This window comes from Aulonocara stuartgranti, assembly GCF_965226115.1.
Source record: "Aulonocara stuartgranti genome assembly, chromosome: 1".
Classification (NCBI taxonomy): Eukaryota; Metazoa; Chordata; class Actinopteri; order Cichliformes; family Cichlidae; genus Aulonocara; species Aulonocara stuartgranti.
In genome coordinates, this window is record NC_138939.1 from 36,804,434 (window position 1) to 36,825,291 (window position 20,858).

Consider the following 20,858-nt stretch of genomic DNA (forward strand, 5'->3'; position numbering starts at 1 on the left):
TTTATTTGGACTGACATTAGTGGAGCTCATGACTTTAGAAAAAGACCAAAAAGCACAAACAATTTTTAAACAAATGACGAACAGGATATGGCTAAAATCATCAAGCAGCTGTGCTTTTATTCAAAAAGAGTAAAGCTAATAAACCAGGCTAGAGATAAACACGTTATATCATTTATTACGTTGAACTTTACATTAGAAGTTACGACTCATTTAATCTAAAAACGGTGGGTAAATTAGATCAGCTGCTGCTTGAATATATTTAAGCATCATATTTTCCAACATTACAACAATATAACACATGGTGTAATTTACTTTATAACTAGTTTACTTGTCAGATTACTATCTATGTTTTGGTGAAATTGAACCCAACTTTCACTATTAACTAAAAAGAAAAACATTTCAACAATCAATTAAATGTCCGACCATTTATTGACCATTTCAAATGTGAACATTTGCTACAGTTGGTACAGTAAGTAGTAAGTAAGTAAGTAAAGTTTATTTATATAGCACCTTTCACAGACATATGACACAAAGTGCTTTACAAGGTAAAAACATAATACAGTCATAAAATACACCATGAAAACCCTGGTCTAATTAAAAGCTTTTTGAAATAAAAATGTCTTTAGCTGCTTTTTGAAGGTCTCCACTGAGTCCAAACCCCGTAGAAATAGGGGAAGTGCATTCCGCAATCTGGGTGCAACAGCTTGGAAAGATCGGTCCCCTTGGGTTTTAAAACGAGTGTGGGGGACCACTAAAAGGTTTTGGTTTGCTGACCTCAGGTTACGAGTGGAGGTATGTGTATGAATCAGATCAGCAATGTGGGGGGGGGGGGGGGGGGGGCTGTCTCTGTAATGCTCTAAAAGTTAAAACTAGAATTTTAAAATGGAACCTGAATCTGATTGGTAGCCAGTGCAGCGACATTAAAACAGGGGTCATATGAGCACCCTTGTTCGAGCGGGTCAGTAGCCTCGCTGCAGAGTTTTGAACAACCTGTAGGCGGGCTAGCCCTTTCATGTTTAGACAAGTAAACAGGCTGTTACAGTAGTCAAGTCTTGTAGAGATAAAAGCATGTATTATCATCTTGAGTTCACTTGTTGACACGATGGATCTAAGTTTAGAAATGTTCCTCAGGTGAAAAAAGCAGGTTCTTACTGTCTGATTTAAATGCCCCTCCAAAGAAAAAGCTTCATCAAAAATGACACCCAAGTTTCTAAGGTTATGTTTCTGTGAGGAACCTAAGTCACCCAGTCGCCGTTTAATATCAGGTATTGCACTGCCTGGTGCAATAATCAGAGTTTCTGTTTTGGCCGGGTTTAGCTGTAAGCAGTTATTGTTTAACCAACATTAAACAATGGTTGAACAGTCAATCAGATTGGAGAGCTTATGAGCTTCAGCAGGCTTAAACGAATAATGTAGCTGAATATCGTCAGCAAAAAGATGATAAAATACTTCAGGAAACTGCTGTATTATCTGACTTAAAGGAAGAATGTATATTAAAAACAGAATAGGTCCCAGCACAGAGCCCTGAGGAACTCCACACAACAACTCTGTAGATTCCGACATGATCTGGTCTGCAGACACACTAAAACTCCTTTCAGATATATAAGATGAAAACCAGTCTAGAACAGAGCCAGACATCCCAACCAGGTCTCTCAGTCTGTTTATCAGGATGGGTGGCTGTAGCTCAGGTGGCAGAGCAGGTCAGCCACTAATCAGAAGGTCGGTGGTTTGATCCCAGGCTGCGTCCTGGCTGCATGCCAAATATCCTTGGGCAAGATACTAACCCCATGTTTGCCTACTGGTGGTGGTCAGAGGGCCCGGTGGCACCAGTGTCCGGCAGCCTCGGCTCTGTCAGTGCGCCCCAGGGCAGCTGTGGCTACAATGTAGCTTGCCATCACCAGTGTGTGAATGGGTGAATGACTGAATGTAGTGTGAAGCGCTTTGGGGTCCTTAGGGACTGAATAAAGCGCTATACAAATGCAGGCCATTTACCATTTATGGTATGGTTGACTATATCAAAGGCTGAGGTGAGGTCTAACAAGACTAGGACTGTGTATTCTCCGGAGTCTGCTGACATCATAATATCATCAGTAACTTTCAGTAGTGCTGTCTCAGTGGAATGCAATTTACGGAACCCAGATTGAAAACGGTCATGGATGTTATATTTCTCCAAGTATGCCGTAAAGTGGACAGCTACTGCCTTCTCAAGGAGTTTTGACATAAATGGGAGTTTGGAGATAGGTCTTAAATTTTGAAGTAGTGTTGAGTCCAGGTTGGGTTTTTTGAGCCTTGGTTCCACAATGGCATGTTTAAAAAAAGCTGGGGAACACCCCAGTCTGAAGAGAAACATTAAAAAGGTTCACAACCCAAGGACCAATGGTGTCAAAGGCATTAATAAAAAGCTTAGTGGGGATAATGTCTGAGGGGCTCTCGGACGGCTTCATTTTGTCCACCAGGGCTGCTATTTCATCATATGTTACTGTTGTAAAAGTCGACCAGGAGTACAAAGGGAGTGCCTGACTCGGAGAACAAGAAAGCTTTGGGGAGATTTTAGCATTGATGTCATTAATCTTATCAACAAAAAATTGGAGGAGTTTATTACCATCTACTTTAGAGTGTACATCTAAAGGTACCACATCTGGGGAGACAATAGCACTAACTTTGTCAAAAAGAAACTTGGGATTTCTCTTGTTTTTTGTTATGAGTCTAGAAAAATATTCTGATCTAACAGTTCTCACTGTGTCATTTAAGGAGAGCATGAGATCTCGAAGATGGAGCCTGTGTACGTCAAGTTTGGTTTTCTTCCATAGTCGTTCTATTTTGCGGCATATTCTCCTTAAGTTTAAGATAGACTCATTTATCCAAGGGCATGTCTTCTTTTGTAAAGCCGAGCTTGTTTTAATAGGTGCCACTTGATCCAAAATGGATGTGCATTCCCTATTAAAAGACTGAATAAGAACATTTACATCATAACAAGTGGAGACCTGTCAAACATAATGGAGAACCTCTCAGCAGTAGTCTCAGTTATTATGCGTCTATGAGTTTTTAACTTCACAGGCGTCTATTTAGAGCTAAAATTAAGTTCAACAAAGATACAGTTATGATCACTCAAATGTACATCCTCAGCAAACACATTGCCAATGTTGAGGCCAAAGGAAAAAACAAGGTCCAAGGTATGGCCTTTTACATGGGTTGGACCGGAGACATGTTGGACAAAGTTAAAAGACTCGGATATAGATAGAAGTTCAGCTGCAGAGTTAGATGAGGCATCATCAATATGAATGTTAAAATCCCCAAGAATTAAAACTTTCTCCAGCTTGATAATAGAAGATAAGAAGTCCATAAAATCCTTTAAGAACTCAGTAGCAGGGCCAGGAGGGCGATAGACTAAAACACAATGAAAGATGTTCGTAGAGCCCACCTTAATTGTTTGCGACTCAAAGGAAGAATAGTTTTCAGTTTGCATACCTCTGCAGGTGAAACTGTCCTTAAAGACAACAGCAAGACCTCCACCATGGCGACCTAAACGGGGGGCGCCCAAGTAAGAGCAGTCTGCAGGACGCAGTTCGTTTAGGTGAATAAATTCGCCATCCCTCTGCCATGTTTCGGTGAGAAACAGAAAGTCCAGGCTTTTCCTTGTGAAGAGCTCATTCAGAGAGAAGGATTTGTTTCAAATCAAATCAAATCAAATCAAATCACTTTTATTGTCACATCACATGTGCAGGTACATTGAGTGAAATTCTTGTGTGCGAGCTTCACAAGCAACAGAGTTGTGCAAAATACAATAATGTAAACAAGCAAAATACAAGAATGGCTACATCTGAAACTAATAAATATATGTACAATATATAATAGTATATGCATTTCTGGATGTGTATACTAAATATTTTTCTACGTGTGTGTGTGTGTGTGTGTGTGTGTGTGTGTGTGTGTGTGTGTGTGTGTGTGTGTGTACACATATTTTACAAATTAAATAGAGTAAACAATAAATAAAATATATAAAATAAAATATACAGAGTGAGACGTGCAAAACAGTGGCGTTATTGTACAGTATGGAGTGCATAATGTTAAAGTTCCAGTAGTGAAGCTGAGGTGTCTATGACGTGTTCAGCAGTCTGATGGCCTGGTGGAAGAAGCTGTCTCTCAGTCTGCTGGTACGGGACCGGATGCTGCAGAACCTCCTTCCTGATGGAAGTAGTCTGAACAGTTTATGGCTGGGGTGACTGGAGTCCTTGATGATCCTCCCCGCTTTCCTCAGGCACCGCTTCCTGTAGATGTCTTGGAGGGAGGGAAGCTCACCTCCAATTATCCGTTCAGAGCACCGCACTACTCGCTGGAGAGCTTTGCAGTTGTAGGCGGTGCTGTTGCCATACCAGGTGGTGATGCATCCAGTGAGGATGCTCTCAATGGCACAGTGATAGAAGGTCCTGAGGATGCGGGGGCTCATGCCGAATCTTTTCAGTCTCCTGAGAAAGAAGAGGCGCTGCTGCGCCTTCTTCACTGTTTTATTTGTGTGTACTGACCACGTAAGATCCTCAGCCAGATGTACACCAAGGAACCGGAAGCTGCTCACTCTCTCCACAGCAGCGCCGTTGATGGTGATGGGGGTGTGTACTTCTCTGCACCTCCGGAAGTCCACTATCAATTCCTTTGTCTTTGCGACGTTGAGGGTGAGATGGTTGTCTTGACACCAGTGGGTCAGGGCGCTGACCTCCTCCCTGTAAGCTGTCTCATCACTGTTGGTGATAAGACCCACCACTGTAGTGTCGTCCGCAAACTTCACAATGATGTTGGAGTTGTTAGTGGCCGTGCAGTCGTAGGTGTAGAGTGAGTACAGGAGAGGGCTCAGTACACACCCCTGTGGAGCACCAGTGTTCAGTGTGACGGGGGATGAGGTGATGCTGCCCAGTCTGACCACTTGGCGTCTGTCAGACAGGAAGCTAAGGATCCAGCTGCAGAGGGAGCTGCTCAGTCCTAGATCCTGCAGTTTCCTGTCCAGCTTCGAGGGAACGATGGTATTGAATGCTGAGCTGTAATCTACAAACAGCATTCTCACATACGTGTCTCTCTTCTCCAGGTGTGACAGGGCAGTATGTAGTGTCAGGGCTATGGCATCATCAGTGGACCTGTTGTGGCGGTATGCGAACTGTAGAGGGTCCAGTGAGTCGGGTAGTGCAGAGCAGATGAAGTCCCTGACCAGCTTCTCGAAGCATTTGCTTACGATGGGGGTCAGGGCTACAGGTCGCCAGTCGTTCAATGAGGAGATGGTGGAGGATTTGGGTTCAGGGACGATGGTGGCCATTTTGAAGCAGGCTGGGACTACAGACAGAGAGAGGGAAAGGTTGAAGATGTGCGTGAACACTCCAGCCAGCTGAGCCGCGCATGACTTGAGGACGCGGCCGGGAATCCCGTCCGGACCAGTAGCTTTGCGTGCGTTCACCTTCCTGAAGCACCTCCGCACATCCTCCTCAGACACAGTGTGCGCACTGACGTCATCCGCGGTGCGCACACTGTCCGGTCTCATGGTGTTCGCTGTGTCGAATCTAGCGTAGAATACGTTTAGATCCTCACACAGAGAGGCCATGGCATTTGTTTGCGATGGAGCGGGCGTTCAAGAGCGCGATCCGATTAAAAGCTGGCAGTGCAGGTTTCCCATCAGCTTGTCGGAGTGGAATTGACAGCAAACACCGTGCCCGCACGCGAGGTCTCCAGCAGCGCCACGGAACCGGCGGGGCCAACCACCGGTTGTGCGATGCGGGCTGTGAAGGCGCAGCGGTGGGGAGATAATTGGCAAAATCCAGAGCATCAGATGGGCAGGATCCACGCTGTAGTGGCTGCAAGTACGTATTTCCAATCAAATCCGGAAGGGTAACTGGCAGCAGAAACCGGGGACGCCTCCAGACGAGTCGGGAAATCTCCGTTCTGTAGGCTCGTCTGATGTGTACCTGGATGCCGGCCCTACAGCCTCTTTTCCTCGATTTCTTCTTGGAATTGCTTAGGGCATGTTTCGCTGGTAGCAAGAAGTAATCCGGTGAGGTGGAAGAGTGCACAAATGGTGGGGGGAAAGTTTTTCTATAACTGTCCCAGTCATCATAAAGACGTTCCATAGAGTCTTTGATGTGGAGCAAGGAAGAACGGTCGTAAATCACAGCAGCATAGCTCCATATATTAAACGTCAGGGCTGATATAAAAGCATAAAATACAACACAGCATAGGCAGGTAGACGGCAAGCCGAGCAAAGGCGCCATCTTCCTGTCACAGTCAGCTCAGTCTGATCAATTACAACCATGAACCATATATAAAAGATGCTAGTCACCATGACATTACCCACTGGTTTTTAAGGCCTTTTGAGAAGCTTCATGTGGAGCGTTTGGCTGTTGCCATACAGATGTTTAAAACAAGACATGATGAGTGAAGAGCAGCTCAAACTGAGAAACTGAGGAACACTGCATGTTTATATGGTACTGACTTATTAATTGGTAGGAAGCCACATCCAAAAGAATACAGTTATTTATCATCTATGTTGCTCTTGGACATGAAACTAACAAACCACAAATCCAATAAGAACGCACTGAGGTTATGTTGCCCTGTCATATATGTATGTGCTCTTAACCTGAAAGGTATAAATACGGAAGTGTGTGTGTAATAAATGGTGGCGCAGAGGAAGGTGTGTCCCTCTGATGTAAAACTCTAAACAACGTGTGTATGGTTTATTCCTCCGTGAGATATGCGAGTTACCCCGGTATTTCTGCCCTAAAAAAATGGAACCTCCAACAGGTTATGGGCCCAGAAGGGATGTGGGAAGCCGGTGGAACCGTCTATGCTTCGACGGAGACGAGAGAAACTACGAATTGTGGGAAACAAAGTTCCTGGGATACCTGTGGCTACTTGGGCTAAAGGCTGCCATTCTGAATGAGCCCGGCGAGTCGGAGGAAGAAGACAAGGACTTGGATGAAAAGAATGAAGTAGCTTATGCAGAGCTAATCCAAGTATTGGATGATAGAAGTCTTTCACTCGTGATGAGAGATGCCAAGGATGACGGACGGAAAGCGTTGGAAATTCTGAGAGAGCACTACGCCGGTAAGGGGACACCACGCGTGATTAGCCTGTACACGGAGCTAACGTCGCTACAGAAAACGCCCAGTGAGAGCGTCACAGACTATATGATAAGGGCTGAGACTGCCATTACAGCTCTGAGGAATGCAGAAGAGACATTAAGTGATGGACTACTTATTGCAATGGTGCTAAAAGGGTTGCCTGAATCTTTCAAGCCGTTTGCCATACATGTAACCCACAGTGACAAAGCAAGGACATTTAGTGAATTCAAAGCTAAATTAAGAAGCTACGAGAGCACCGAAAAGGCCACATGTTCTGAAGACAATGTGATGAAGGCAAATAACTGGAAGAAAGAGAGAGACAATGCAGAAATCATATGTTACAATTGTGGAAAAGAGGGTCATATAGCACGTGAGTGTTACACAAAGACCGAAAGGAAAGAACAAAAAGTGAAGCAGTGGTGCGGTTACTGTAAAAGCTCAACGCATAAGGACAGCGACTGTCGCCGACGAAAGAAGATTACTGCTAAACACGTAACCGATGCAGAAGATCATAGTTTCGCGTTCAAAGCTAAAGACTGTGGAAATCAAGGGCTGAAACAGAGAGGCCTAATGGTTGATACAGGGGCCACTTCTCACATTATTATGGACATTCAGAGATTTAAGAGTTTTGATGAGACATTCACACCTGGAAGACACTTCATGGAATTAGCTGACGGGACCAGGACGAGTGGGGTCGCACTGAAGAGGGGAGATGTGGAGGTCTATCTACAAGACAGCGAGGGACGAAAGGTGAAGGCGACACTGGAGGGAGCACTTTACATTCCCTCTTACCCGCAAGATATCTTCTCGGTTCAGGCGGCGACGGCCAAAGGAGCCTCAGTAACCTTCAAGAAGGGCTGCAACCAGCTTATCCATAAGAACGGGACAAGGTTTAAGATAAGTGAATATGAACGCCTATACTATTTGAACAGTGTTACATCTGATCATTATGTTGACAACGACGAATGCAATGGCTGTCATGATGTAGAAACTTGGCACAAAATCCTCGGCCATTGCAACTATGAAGACTTGGTTAAACTAGAGAACATTACCGAGGGTATGAAAATAAAAGGTAAAGCTAAACATTACCAAGACTGTGAAGTGTGTACAAAAGGCAAATTTATCCAAACCAGGAATAGAGAGCCTGATGAAAGAGCAGAAGAAGCATTAGAGCTAGTGCACACTGACTTAGCTGGACCGATAGAACCAGAAGCTAAAGACGGGTTCAGGTACACGTTAGCATTTACTGATGATTACTCAGGCACAATGTTTGTGTACTTTCTAAAGGCTAAAAGTGACACCGTAAAAGCAACTGAAAAGTTTTTGGCAGACGTCGCCCCCTATGGGCAAGTAAAGAGAATCAGATCAGACAATGGAACTGAATTTACATCTAAAGAGTTTCAGACATTGTTAAATAAAAACACGATAAGGCATGAGACATCAGCGCCGTATTCACCTCATCAGAATGGGACTGCCGAGAGACAATGGCGAACACTTTTTGAAATGGCACGGTGTATGTTGATCGAAAGTAACCTGCCAAAAAGATTATGGACTTATGCTGTTATGACTGCCGCAGTAATTCGTAATAGGTGTTACAACAGACGCACAAAGCAAACCCCTTATTACATCCTGACAGGAAAGAAGCCAGACATGTCGAGGATGGGGATTTTTGGATCAGTTTGCTACGGTTACGGGCACAACAAAAAAAAGTTAGACACGAGATGTGACGAAGGAGTTTTTGTGGGTTACGATAAAAACAGTCCGTCGTATCTAATCTACTACCCTAAAACAGGACGAGTTCTTAGACATAGGTTGGTCAAGTTCCTCACTAAAAGTGTGGTTGAGCACCAAACCCAGACCACTCAGGTTGATGACAATGGAGATGATGATTTGACTCCAGGGGACATCTTGAAGTACCCCGCTAGAAAGGACAAAACAGGGAATGACCAGAGATCAGATGAAAGTATGATCCTGGAACCTGAAAGTGACATTCAGGACAATGGCATAAATGATGCACAAAACTCAGACAAACAGAGTGATAGAACAGAGTCTGAACGATATCCCAAACGAAACAGGAGAAGGCCAGATTACCTGAAAGACTATGTCCAAACTGCAGAAGACGACCAAACATCACTGACTGTAGATTACTGTTACAGGGTGATGTACGACATACCAAAGACTTTTGAAGAAGCTATGCAGTCATCGAACTCTAAGTGTTGGTCAGATGCTATGGAAGATGAAATGAGATCCTTGAAAGACAATAATACGTTTACTTTAACCACGCTGCCAGAAGGTAAAAATGCAGTGGGGGGGAGATGGGTGTATGTGATAAAAGAGAACCCAAATCAGACTAAAACATTTAAAGCAAGATATGTTGCTAAAGGCTATAGCCAAGTCCAAGGCATTGATTACAAAGAAACCTTTTCGCCGACTGCAGATATGACGTCAGTGCGTACGCTGATGCAATTAGCAGTACAGCACAACTTTAAACTCCATCAAATGGACGTGAAGACTGCTTATTTGCATGCCCCAATTGATTGTGAGGTGTATATGCAGCAACCAGAAGGTTTTGAAGTAAAATCAGACACAGGTGAAAAACTGGTCTGTAAACTAAACAAATCACTATATGGTTTGAAACAATCTGGCAGGAACTGGAATAAGATGTTACATGACCATTTATGTGAAAAAGGTTACAAACAAAATCCTGTAGACCATTGTGTATATTCCAGACAGACAGCGAGTGAGACAGTGATTCTTATCATCTGGGTTGATGATGTAATCATAGCTGCCAACGGTGAGGACGCTATCAGAAACGTGAAACAAATGTTGGATGAGAAATTTAAAATGAAGGATCTTGGTGAGCTCAAACATTTCTTGGGTATTGACTGTATACAAGAGAACCATGAGATAAGACTAAATCAGACACGGTACATCACAAAAATCCTGGAAAAGTTCAAAATGTCTGACTGTAAGCCACGTTCTACTCCTTGTGAACTCAAAAATGATTTTGGTGCACATGGTGAATCAGTTGATTCAGGAAAATATAGAGAATTAGTGGGCAGTTTGATTTACTTAATGACATGTACAAGACCAGATTTGAGTTGGATAGTGAGCAAACTGTCACAATCCCTGTCTGAGCCAAAAGAGCATCATTGGACAGCAGCAAAACATGTATTATGTTACCTTAAGGGGACACTAAACAAAGAGCTGTGCTATAAAAGGATAGAAGGAAACCTAAATCTTATAGCATACAGCGATGCAGATTGGGCCACAGACTTGAGTGACAGGAGAAGTACAACGGGTTATTGTTTTGTACTATCCAAAAATGGGCCAGTGATCTGCTGGAAAACCAGGAAGCAAGCTACAGTAGCTTTGTCAACGTGCGAGGCAGAGTACATGGCGATGGCCGCCACAGTACAAGAAAGCTTATACCTCTCACAGCTACTTAATGGCATGGACATTGAAAGGCAATATTCACCAGTTACCATTCTTGCAGACAATCAAGGTGCAATTGCATTGTCCAAAAATCCTATAAACCGTCAAAGATGTAAACACATCGATATCAAGTATCACTTTATTAGGTCTGCTATAACTGAGAAGGAAGTACAAGTTAAATATTGTGCAACAGAAGACATGGTAGCAGACATCATGACTAAGGCTGTAAGTAAAGTGAAAATAGATGAATTTACGCATATTTTGGTTGGAACATAAAATGTTGATATGTGAATATCATGTAAATATGTATATCATGTAAATGTGTAATGTATAGTGTTAAGAGCAAGTGGGGGTGTTGCCCTGTCATATATGTATGTGCTCTTAACCTGAAAGGTATAAATACGGAAGTGTGTGTGTAATAAATGGTGGCGCAGAGGAAGGTGTGTCCCTCTGATGTAAAACTCTAAACAACGTGTGTATGGTTTATTCCTCCGTGAGATATGCGAGTTACCCCGGTATTTCTGCCCTAAAAAATGGGACCTCCAACAGGTTATACATGAAGTGAATATTAGGGCAGTTTCCTCATACACTTCACCCTCTACTTACCATTAGAAAGAATACAGGGTTAAAGTGCTTCAGTTTTATTTAGCAGTACTTGCTATTATGCTGTAGTATTATTTGTTCTGTGAGTTTAGTCTGTTGTTGCCTGGAGAACATGATGGTGTCATAATATATCCTGCACAATTCAAGCTTTGTGGATATAAATGACAGGTTATGATACTGAGGTATTATAGGTGCAAAGATGTAGATGGCCTAATTTAACCTGTTAGTAAACTAAAACGGCGGTTGAAGGTGGTTGCTAGGTAGCATCATGTGTTGCCTAGCAACCACATGCCAACAGGTAAGACCCTTGATATAGTTAAGTAAGCGAGGGTGTACATGTGTGCCAGTTTTGGTTGTTCAGCACCTGATCCTCATGCAGTCCTTCTGACAGGCAGTCACCATCTTTTATATACAGTCTATAATTATAATCTATGCTTTTGTGTTTTGTGTCATATTTAACAATGCATAACAACAGCTCTTACACAGTACGCACACCTACACATCTCTCTGTTGACCTTTTTAAGAGTGTCTGTGGAGCAACATCACCTATAACCACAGATGAATCACATGCACCGGCTTCACTGGGCTGTAGATCTGGAATATTGCACATATGCCATCGACAGATCATAAAATTTTGACTTGAAACACTGGTTTGGTCTGGTCTCCTTATGATGACTCACAAAGTGGGTTGCCATGAGCAGTGACTGTGACTTGGCAACAAACCCATATGTAGACAGGTACCTCACCTGTGTCTAACGTCAGCAGGTCTTAAGAAAGGTAAAGTTCTCTGCACTCTCCCCACCCTTACATTGTAATGTGAGTGAACTCACGAACCTTGCCTTAAACACGCCCTAACAGACAGGTAGCTCTCACATTCCCACCCTGCACAAATAAACAACAGCTCCACACAGCTATCATGCAATTACACGGATTCTATTATACCGCTTTGGCTTGATTATGCTGCAGGTGAGAATGTGACCTCTGACCTCCTGGAAGCCGAGAGTCACGTCAACACCGGAGACACCTCAATTCAAGATCTCTGCTCATTTAAATTCTTTGTGTGGGATCTCGGTGTAAGTGTTTCTGTATGGCGCCCTACAAATATCTGCACACCCACCAAGTTTAGAAAAGCAACATGTCTTCCAACCAGAGGCAAGACTTGACCTTTGACCCACCCTGAGATTTAATGACCCAAGACTGACTGGTGGAGGGTCTGATGCTTACGTGGAGCACGCGTTTGAATAAAATGAAAGAACCAGATGTTCAGTCTGAAGCGCCGGATTCCGGCTCTGATCCCTGGATCTGTGCTTACTAAGTAGTCAGTGGCCTTGGTCTGGGTTAGGGTTCGGGACTGTGAGCCTCTCTGAAGACGAGGCAAAAGTCTCTGTGGCTCAGCAGCTGTTTCACTTGAAGACGTAGTAAAAAAAGAAAAAAAGAAATCCAGTATCACTGTTTGTTAACCCTTTAAGACCTACCATAGAACCAAGTCCGCCAGAGCTTATATTATATTTTTACATGCTGTGGAGCCATTTTAGGGAGCATTTCAAGTTGCTATACATCAATACAACCATTATAGCCCAAATTTTAATAATATGTATGCATTAAGTGCATAGTAACTACATAAATTGCAAAAAAGTGCAATAAACTACAAAAAAAAACTGACAATCGTTTTTGTTTTTTTAACATATATTTCTAGCTAGAGAAATTTAAGAGGCTTATGCCTCAGAACTGTAAATACAAAAAAGTTGCACAAAATAGTTTCCCACCACAGGAAATTTATTTTGAGTGTCTTCATAGTTTTATTTTTGAAATACACCAATTTTTATATACTGCAGGAAAAACGAAAATAAATATTATAATGCAAATTTGCAAAAAAACAGCATATGCATCAAAATAAGCTATTTCCAGCAGTACAATTTGACTTCTAAGCATCCCAAAAACAATACAGAAAGTCATAAAGTCAAACATAACTTTTAAAAACACCAGTATAGGCTGATGAGGCCCTGAAGGTAAAAAACTACATTTCCATGAAAATGACGTCACTTCCGGTTCCGGGCAGGTAATGGCAGACATGCGATCGTTTGCGCTGATGATCTATTCCAAAGTGTTACGAACAGCTGATCGGATCGGTAAACCGTGTTTCTGGAATATTATGTTTTTGTTGCTGCAAGTGGTTTTTATGCAATTTTTGCAAATATGTGGAAGGAAACTGTGACCAAGGACAAGTTGATGGCATCAGATGTAAGTACAACTCCTCCAGTTTCATATGCAAAAAAAATTATTGCGCTAGCTTACGTGGTTGCAGTTCTACCGGGATTTAAAAATAGCTATGCAAAACGGAGCGTGCCCGCTCCCACCGGCTTTAAAGGGTTAAACGCTCAGAGAGGATTGTGGTTAATTGTAAAATAATTATAGATGGCCACTGCCAAAATGTCTAGACTCAACTATGGTGCCTTCCCTTTGTTTGGCTTGCTTTGCTTCACTTGATTTCACTTTGCTCCTTCCACCACAGGGAGAACAACCTTGGTACACCACCATACTTCGGGGATTATGAGATTATCTTTTCACAGCCACTTTGATTGAAGCAGAGCCTCTCAGGTCACCGACAGTCACGGTCTCACAACATGAGAATGTGGAGAGATGCACGCAACTGATGTTGTGATGACATGTGGGCTAAACCCACCATGTTTTAATGGGCTTTTCAAAATGTCTTCTATCCACATAAAGAGTGAAGCCTGTCTTAGATTAAAAAAACATAAACACTAAGTAGACATAAATGTATCCTGAGGGTTGGGAGTCAAGTTTCAAGTCTCTGTCAGATTTTCTACATCATGAATTAAAAACATTAATGATCCAGTGGCAGAAGCTATGATTTAGATCACATCCAGTTCAGTTATTCCTTGTTACCAATCAGTTTTCACATTGTACCACAAAGGTTCATCCTGCTAACAGACAAAAACGTCACATGTCCGCCTTGGACACAAAGAGACTAAAGAGTAAAAGCTTGAGTTCAGATAGACACAAAGAGCAGTAAAGCCTTATCTACCTGGTCCATGACACTAGAAAGCGTCCGTCTGTGGAATGACTGCATGGCTTCATCTTTGTCTCCGACAGAGCCCGTGGGCCGCTGCAGATAAGCCAGTACCTGCTTCAAAGTAACATGGAAAGTGTATAAATGTGAATATCCACAACAGGAAATCATTCAAAGTGGATTCCACCTTCTACCATTTGTTAACCTTCTGTTACTCTCACCTGTGGAAAGACTAGTTTTACATTATAGGAGTTTCTGAGGTTTACTTTAAAAAGTCTTTGATTATTGGCATATTTATTATTTATAAATATATATTATTTAAAATAATATATATATTATTTCTTTCCAAGAAATCGGCACAAGAGACAGCGAGAGTTTACTTTGCTGCTGGATCGATAACAGCATTCCAGTTGTTTGCCTGAAGTCAGTGATTGTTCTGTTTGTACCGACAGAGGAACACAAAGTGACAACAGTGAAAAAGATGAAATGACCAATAAGTGTTTCATTTTAGTTTGCTCTGTTCTGGACGTTGACCAACAAAGTAAGTGAGAGTGCAATGATTGGACATCCTGCCAGCTTCCTACTGCAACGTTGACGTCCTGCGTCCTCCAGCATACTCTGTTCCTTACCTAAACCAAAAATATTATTTCCACTGACGAGGACACATCTGAACCATCTCCCATCCTGATTATCACTCTCATGCCTTGATTTCATTCAAGAAAACATCTTTAATGTGGGTATTTTTGTAGCTGTGGCTGTGATCTGACCTATTTGAGCAGATAATCTGTTTTGTGAATTAAAGTACTATTTTTGCCCTGTCCTTTATTCTTGTCTTAGGTCATTTGGGTGTATCTAAAAACAAAGGGTTTTTTGCATAGAGTTTTAAACTGGGAGAAGCTGTGACTGAGAACTGAAGTACTTCATGACTTGGACGGACATCAAACTCTCCACGTTGAATCATCACGAGAGTTTCCGGTATGATGGCGCCTGTGTTCGCTTGTCTTAACAAGTCCTCCCTGGAGCGTGTGCAGGTTGTTCAGACTAAGAGTCCAAGTACTCCCCATCAACATCAGAGTCCACTTGAAGATTTTGGTTTTAAAATGTTAGAGCTCTGCATGGGCAAGCAGCAGTGCACATCAGAGAGCTTTAGCTCCATACATCCACAGCAGGTCCCTGAGGTCATGTGATAAGGACCTGCTGTGGATGTATGGATACAAAACTAAAGGAGCTTTAGCAACAGTGGCCCCCAGACTCTTGATCTCTTTTCTTCTGAGCCTGAGATCTGTGGACTCGCTGGTCTCTTTCACTAAATCTCTTTAAACTTTAACTCTAAGCACCTTATGATATTTGACTTGAAGAGTGATATATAAATACAATTTTACTTACTTTACAAATGTGGTTCTTCGATTAATAAATAATTAAAATGTTATAAAGAATTCAGTATCTTTATCTGTATAATAAGAAGCTTAAATAAATGTAATAATACAGTTATAATAATGGTACAGTTGCCTTCCTTCCATGTATGGGCCTTTTTACTCTTAAAAATGTATGAGGACCTAAGTTGAAGAATCTGAATCTGACTGTTTGACTGATGTGTTCTTAATTACAGCTCCCAGGGAGCACTGAGATTTAAACCAGCCAGCCCCAGAGTTTAAAATGAAGACTGGATAATTCACAGATGTAACTGGCAAATTGTGATGCAGTACTTTTTTCCTTGCGGCAACATTACTCCAATCAGCTCCAACATTAAAACCATCTGCTCGCTCATGTAGGTCTCCCATCAAACAGCTCTGACCCATTAAGGCGTGGACTCCACAACAACCCAGAAGATGTCCTGTGGCATCCACAACAAAGAAGTTTGTAACAGGTCCAAATAATCCTGTCTTTGCAACCTGAACCACCTTCTTCCATTGCTCCATGGTTCACATCCACCCTTTTCACACAGGAAGCGGCGTGCACTGCGCTGGGCTCTGGCTGTACTACATCACTTTCTTGCTTCCACTCATGATCTTCATTCGTACTACAGGCTCTGAACTTCTATTGGTCACACAGCTATACTGTCGCAGCTAGCATGTTGCAGTTTCTATATGAAAGGGCCCTAACTCTCACATGTAGGCACATTTGATTATGGACAGCATAAACAAAGTTCCAAACCAAAGACTGTATAAGACTGTAATGCAACATCACCCTGGACTATGCATTTCCAAGCCTCACCATTGGTGATTTGGATGTATCTTTGGAGCCAGAAGTGAAGGTATCAGTTATCAGCTAATGCTAGCAAGCTGTATTCATAGGCAAACGTGTAGGTGCACAGATCTGCTAATTAGTATCAAGCTAAAAAGATACTCGAATAGGGATGGGTATCGTTTAGGTTTTATCCGATACCGGTGCCAAATCGGTACTTTTGAAACGGTGCCGGTGCTTAAACGGTGCTCGAACCGGTGCTTAAAGAATGGAGAACACAAACTTTGTCCAAAAACCTCTCATGTTCAGCTGGGTTTTTTTGTAAAAAGATAACAATGTTAGCCTTTTCTGCAGCTATGGGGCATATATGGCATCACTCTTGGCTGGAAGCAATGCTTAAACAATGGAAAAAACACAAACTTTGTCCAAAAACCTCTCATGTTCAGCTGTTTTCCACTTTTTCTTTGGTCATTTTAGCCTTTTTGGCCAGGGTGAAGGGAGCATCTGCCATCAAACAAGAAGACAGCCGCATGTAGCTACGACGGTGTTTGCTAGTTCACCTTACATGCATTAATGTAATAACGTGGTTAGCCTACTCAACGTAAATTACACACGAACAACATTAAGCTACTCATGCAGAGAAGAACGGCTGCTGCTGCATCATCATCCTCATCATTTCTGCTACACTGGCAGGGCTAGGGGCCAGGACTCTCCTCTTCGGGTTTTTGGGGGATGTTGCTCCGGGTCCGATAACTGGCAACCCACCCGACGTGCACGGTGTGAGGTCTCGCAGCAAGCTATCAAATACGGCGCATTCCTCGGCTTTTAAAAAAAACGCTATGCGTCACCAGGTGTTTCATCGGATTCGAGGTGTTACCTCCTTTGACAGTATCACAGTATCAGCTTAAAGCACTTGTTGCTGCTGAGTTTGCATATTTTGCTGTGAAGTACAGCCAGACTTTTGACCGCTTCGCCTTGGACATTTTAATCTGTAGCTCTGCTCTAACAGAACGTACGTACCTGGCCCCGCCTACTATCCTCGGAAACGTAAAATGATTGGCTAGAAGTGTATCACAGCTCAGGAAATAAAGCACCGAAATGTGCGCTGCTTTTCGGTCTGGTTACTACCGTTTATGTCAGAACCGGTGCCATCGTGGCACCGGATACCGGTACCCATCCCTATACTCGAATTTTACTCATCAAATTTAAGGCACAGATTTCTTGGATGGTCAGTACTACAAAACAGGTCACTTCATTTGTGAGATGTTTCCATTAAAAATGGAGTGAAGGCCTAGCAAACCCAGGCCTCATTGGGCACTCGGCCTGGACTACATTTATTTGCGTCCATTAACCAACTTTCAGCATTTTAAATATCTGAACAGGTGAGTTTAAAAAAATCCAGCTCCTGTACAGTTATTATGGAGGGAGACTATCAATAGAAAGAGACTGAAATGTTTTTTGTCCCAGGCTGCCATGTTCAAATGCCAGATTTGAACATGGCAGCCTTTGGGGACTGATTCAGTTTGGAGCCAGCCTCACATGGCCATTAGAGAAACTGCTTGTTGTTGGTACTTCCACATTTTTCTGGAGGTTTGCACTTGCTCCATAAACTTTTAGCAGCCTTTACATTTTAGCAAGTCTTTTAGAAGAGCAAGAATCTCCCCATGGCCATTACTATTCACAGCTTTCTGAAGCTAGTAACCACAACATACAGGGTACCCTCCACAAGACCTGCCCTCTTGGCACTGCTATGATTTTCTAATATAGCCATCATCAAAGTCTCTATGATCATTATCCCCATTTTTTCCTGTTTCCAGCATTTCAAGCACTGCCCGTTCACTTGTTGCCTGATGATCAATGTTGTTCCCTCGGTTCCAGTGGTTTTCATGGTACTATCACCTGCTTCTCTAATGGAGTCTCAGGCTTTCAGGTGTGATAGCAGTTACAGCCAAAATACAGGAGATATTTTCATAATTTCAAAAACTACCTTCAATCTTCATCATGGACCAGATGCTTTATATGCACGTAGAGGCCATTGCAGAAAATGTCTGTAAAAATGAAAACTGGAGTGCAAAATCATGTACCTCAGCTTTGTATCTGTTAAATTAAGAACATTGTATTTATTAGAAGAAAACTGAGGCTTGCATAACTTTTTGTCTTTCGTTACACATCAAGGATAATCCATCAATTACAAAGAGCCACTTAAAAAAAAAAACACTAATGTCTTTCTCTAGTGCTTAAAGCGCAAATCCCAGGCGAGAGAAAAGGATTGAAATTCCTTGCTGGAGGAGAGAGTGACATCGTTGCGTGTTACACCAAATTAGTGTCCTCGTTTTGAAGCTATATGCTCAGTGTTCCATGGTAAGAAGATTAAACCTGTTCATGAGTCTGACAGCTCCTTCCCAAACAAACATTCCTCTGAAGAGTTACCCGACACAGAAAATGTGCCCTGAGCCAATTCTTTCTCTCCTCTTTCTCCTGCTGCACACCAGCCTGGCTGACAGCGGTCCTACAAATGTGCCCTGATGCACGGCATCAAATGCACACCAGGTCCATTTGAGAGGCAGATATGAAAAAAGCTTTGCAAAGTTTGAGTCTCTCTGCAGTCCTCTGTGTTTGTGTTCTCTGTTGCAGGGTAAGGATTAGATAAAATATTACCAGGGTATTTATAGGCAGTGACATTTAGGAGATAAAGGTAGAGTATCAGGGCGTGTGGAATGTGGAGTCGGGACTTGTAATATCACTGATATGGCAGGGGGATTACCTCACCCTCTGGTAGGAAGTAGCCTACAGCAGACTGGATATGACTTCTGCCCCTGGCTTCACAGGCGACTGCAGGATCAACTAAGCTGCTCCAAGTCAAACCAAATGCACAAACCAAATAAAGCGAAATACAGAAGCACCCGAGCAACGAGGTTTTTCAAATATGCTCCAAAACAACTGAGAAAAGATGCCCCACAGCACAAGTTTTCCTTGAACTTCTTGGAATGGATCAAACCACAAAACAAACACCGTCCAACCCACTGGGGAAGAGAAAAACTCAACTGTCCCTGGAATTTATCACCTCCCATCCTTCAATGCAGTGCAAGAAATGTTCAAGGCTTTGCAGCTCCTTGCAAGAAAAAAAAAAAAACTCAAGGTAAATATTTAAAGCCACCAAATATTTCCTCCTTCCAGAGGACAGACGGCTCCATGTTGCTTCTCTGGAATTTGTCGCCTCTTATCAAAGCTGGACTCGTATTAGAAATCACAGTATATTAATCCCACCTGCGGGTGGAAGATAAACTTGATCAGAGAGATCGTTTACAGCCCCTCGTTCTTACCTCGTCTGGACTGAGGACATCGTGGATCCTGTAGTGGAGTGGGCTCCGGTAACGTTACATTCGCGCTCAGGTGCAGTTTGGATTCTCTGTCATGATGAACTGTCACGGCTCGGACGCGCTGTGCACCCAATCTGCAGACTGCGCCGACACACGGATTTCAAAGACAGCGATACCATCCATGTCCCTGCGTCTGCTGGAGGCTTCTTCCTTCTGCCTTCGCTGTTTTTTTAGCAGACACTCTGAAGGAAGTCTCTGTCTTTCACTCTCTCTCAGCTGAAGTGCCTGTCCATCCAAACAGCTGCGTCCCACTTCCCAAAACACATGACATCAGTTACAAGTAAAGCCTGAAAATAATAAATACGTTAATTTTTGTAAGACCTCCTTTGCTGGACGCGCAAGTGCAAAAAGTGACACGAAGGGCACTTTGTCCTTTAAAAAAAGAGCTTCTTATAAACCATCTTCCACGACTCCAACGTGTTCCTACAACTACGCTTAAAATGCACTTTTGCCTCCCGGCAGGTGACTCCCGGTTGACTGTGGTCGCAGCAGGTAGCGCCGGTGGCACTTTCCCCTCTATTTTCCTCGTGACCTTCCTCTCAGTCCGGCCAAAGTGCGCACAGAGGAGCGGGGACGACTTCTCAGGAGCACGGGGGCCACGGGCCGATCCCACTTGTCCACAGCTCGGCTGCTGCTGTTGTGTCCGTGTGTCTCCCTCTCTCTCTTTGCTGCCCTCTCTCTTTCTCCACCTGAGCGCTGCATTCCTGCCGTGAACACGCCTCTCTCCCCCGTCACAGCACAGCAGCGCGTCGGAACTCAGAGGCGGTAAAACTTACCATCCCTTCACCTCACTACGATCAGTTCAACTTTGGAAATGGAGCAACTCACAACAGACATCTTTGAAGGAACATATATGTCTGCACTGTAACAGTACCATTTAATACCTTCAGTAAAAACACAATTTATATCAATCAAGTAGAAAGTAGCGCTTGGGGGCAAATGTAACACTGAGAGCTTTTACTATTGTAGTTCAAAAGCACTTTTGTTACATTTTTATAAAGTTAAAATATTTTTAACTGTATTTGATGAAAATATCTTCTTCCTTCAAGTCATCCTCCTCATCAGTGGCGGTCCTAGCCTGTTTGGCGCCCTGGGCGAACACTCCCTCTGACACAGACACACACACAC

General features: G+C 43.0%; 1 protein-coding gene across 2 annotated transcripts in view; it reads right to left on the reverse strand.

Moving 5' to 3' along the window:
- The window catches only part of adamtsl5 (ADAMTS like 5), a 63,666-nt gene extending 43,152 nt beyond the window's left edge, over window positions 1-20,514 (reverse strand). Inside the window, exons 1-2 of one of the 2 annotated variants that reach the window (XM_082515555.1) lie at window positions 19,674-20,514; window positions 14,182-14,283 (exon numbers count right to left, since the gene is read on the reverse strand). In XM_082515555.1, the coding sequence (XP_082371681.1) occupies window positions 14,182-14,283; window positions 19,674-19,693 (122 nt within the window). In that variant the 5' untranslated portion in view covers window positions 19,694-20,514. The remainder of the gene's footprint in view (window positions 1-14,181; window positions 14,284-19,673) is intronic. The other variant, XM_082515556.1, reaches the window with a different exon arrangement.
- Between the last annotated feature and the right edge of the window lie 344 nt (window positions 20,515-20,858).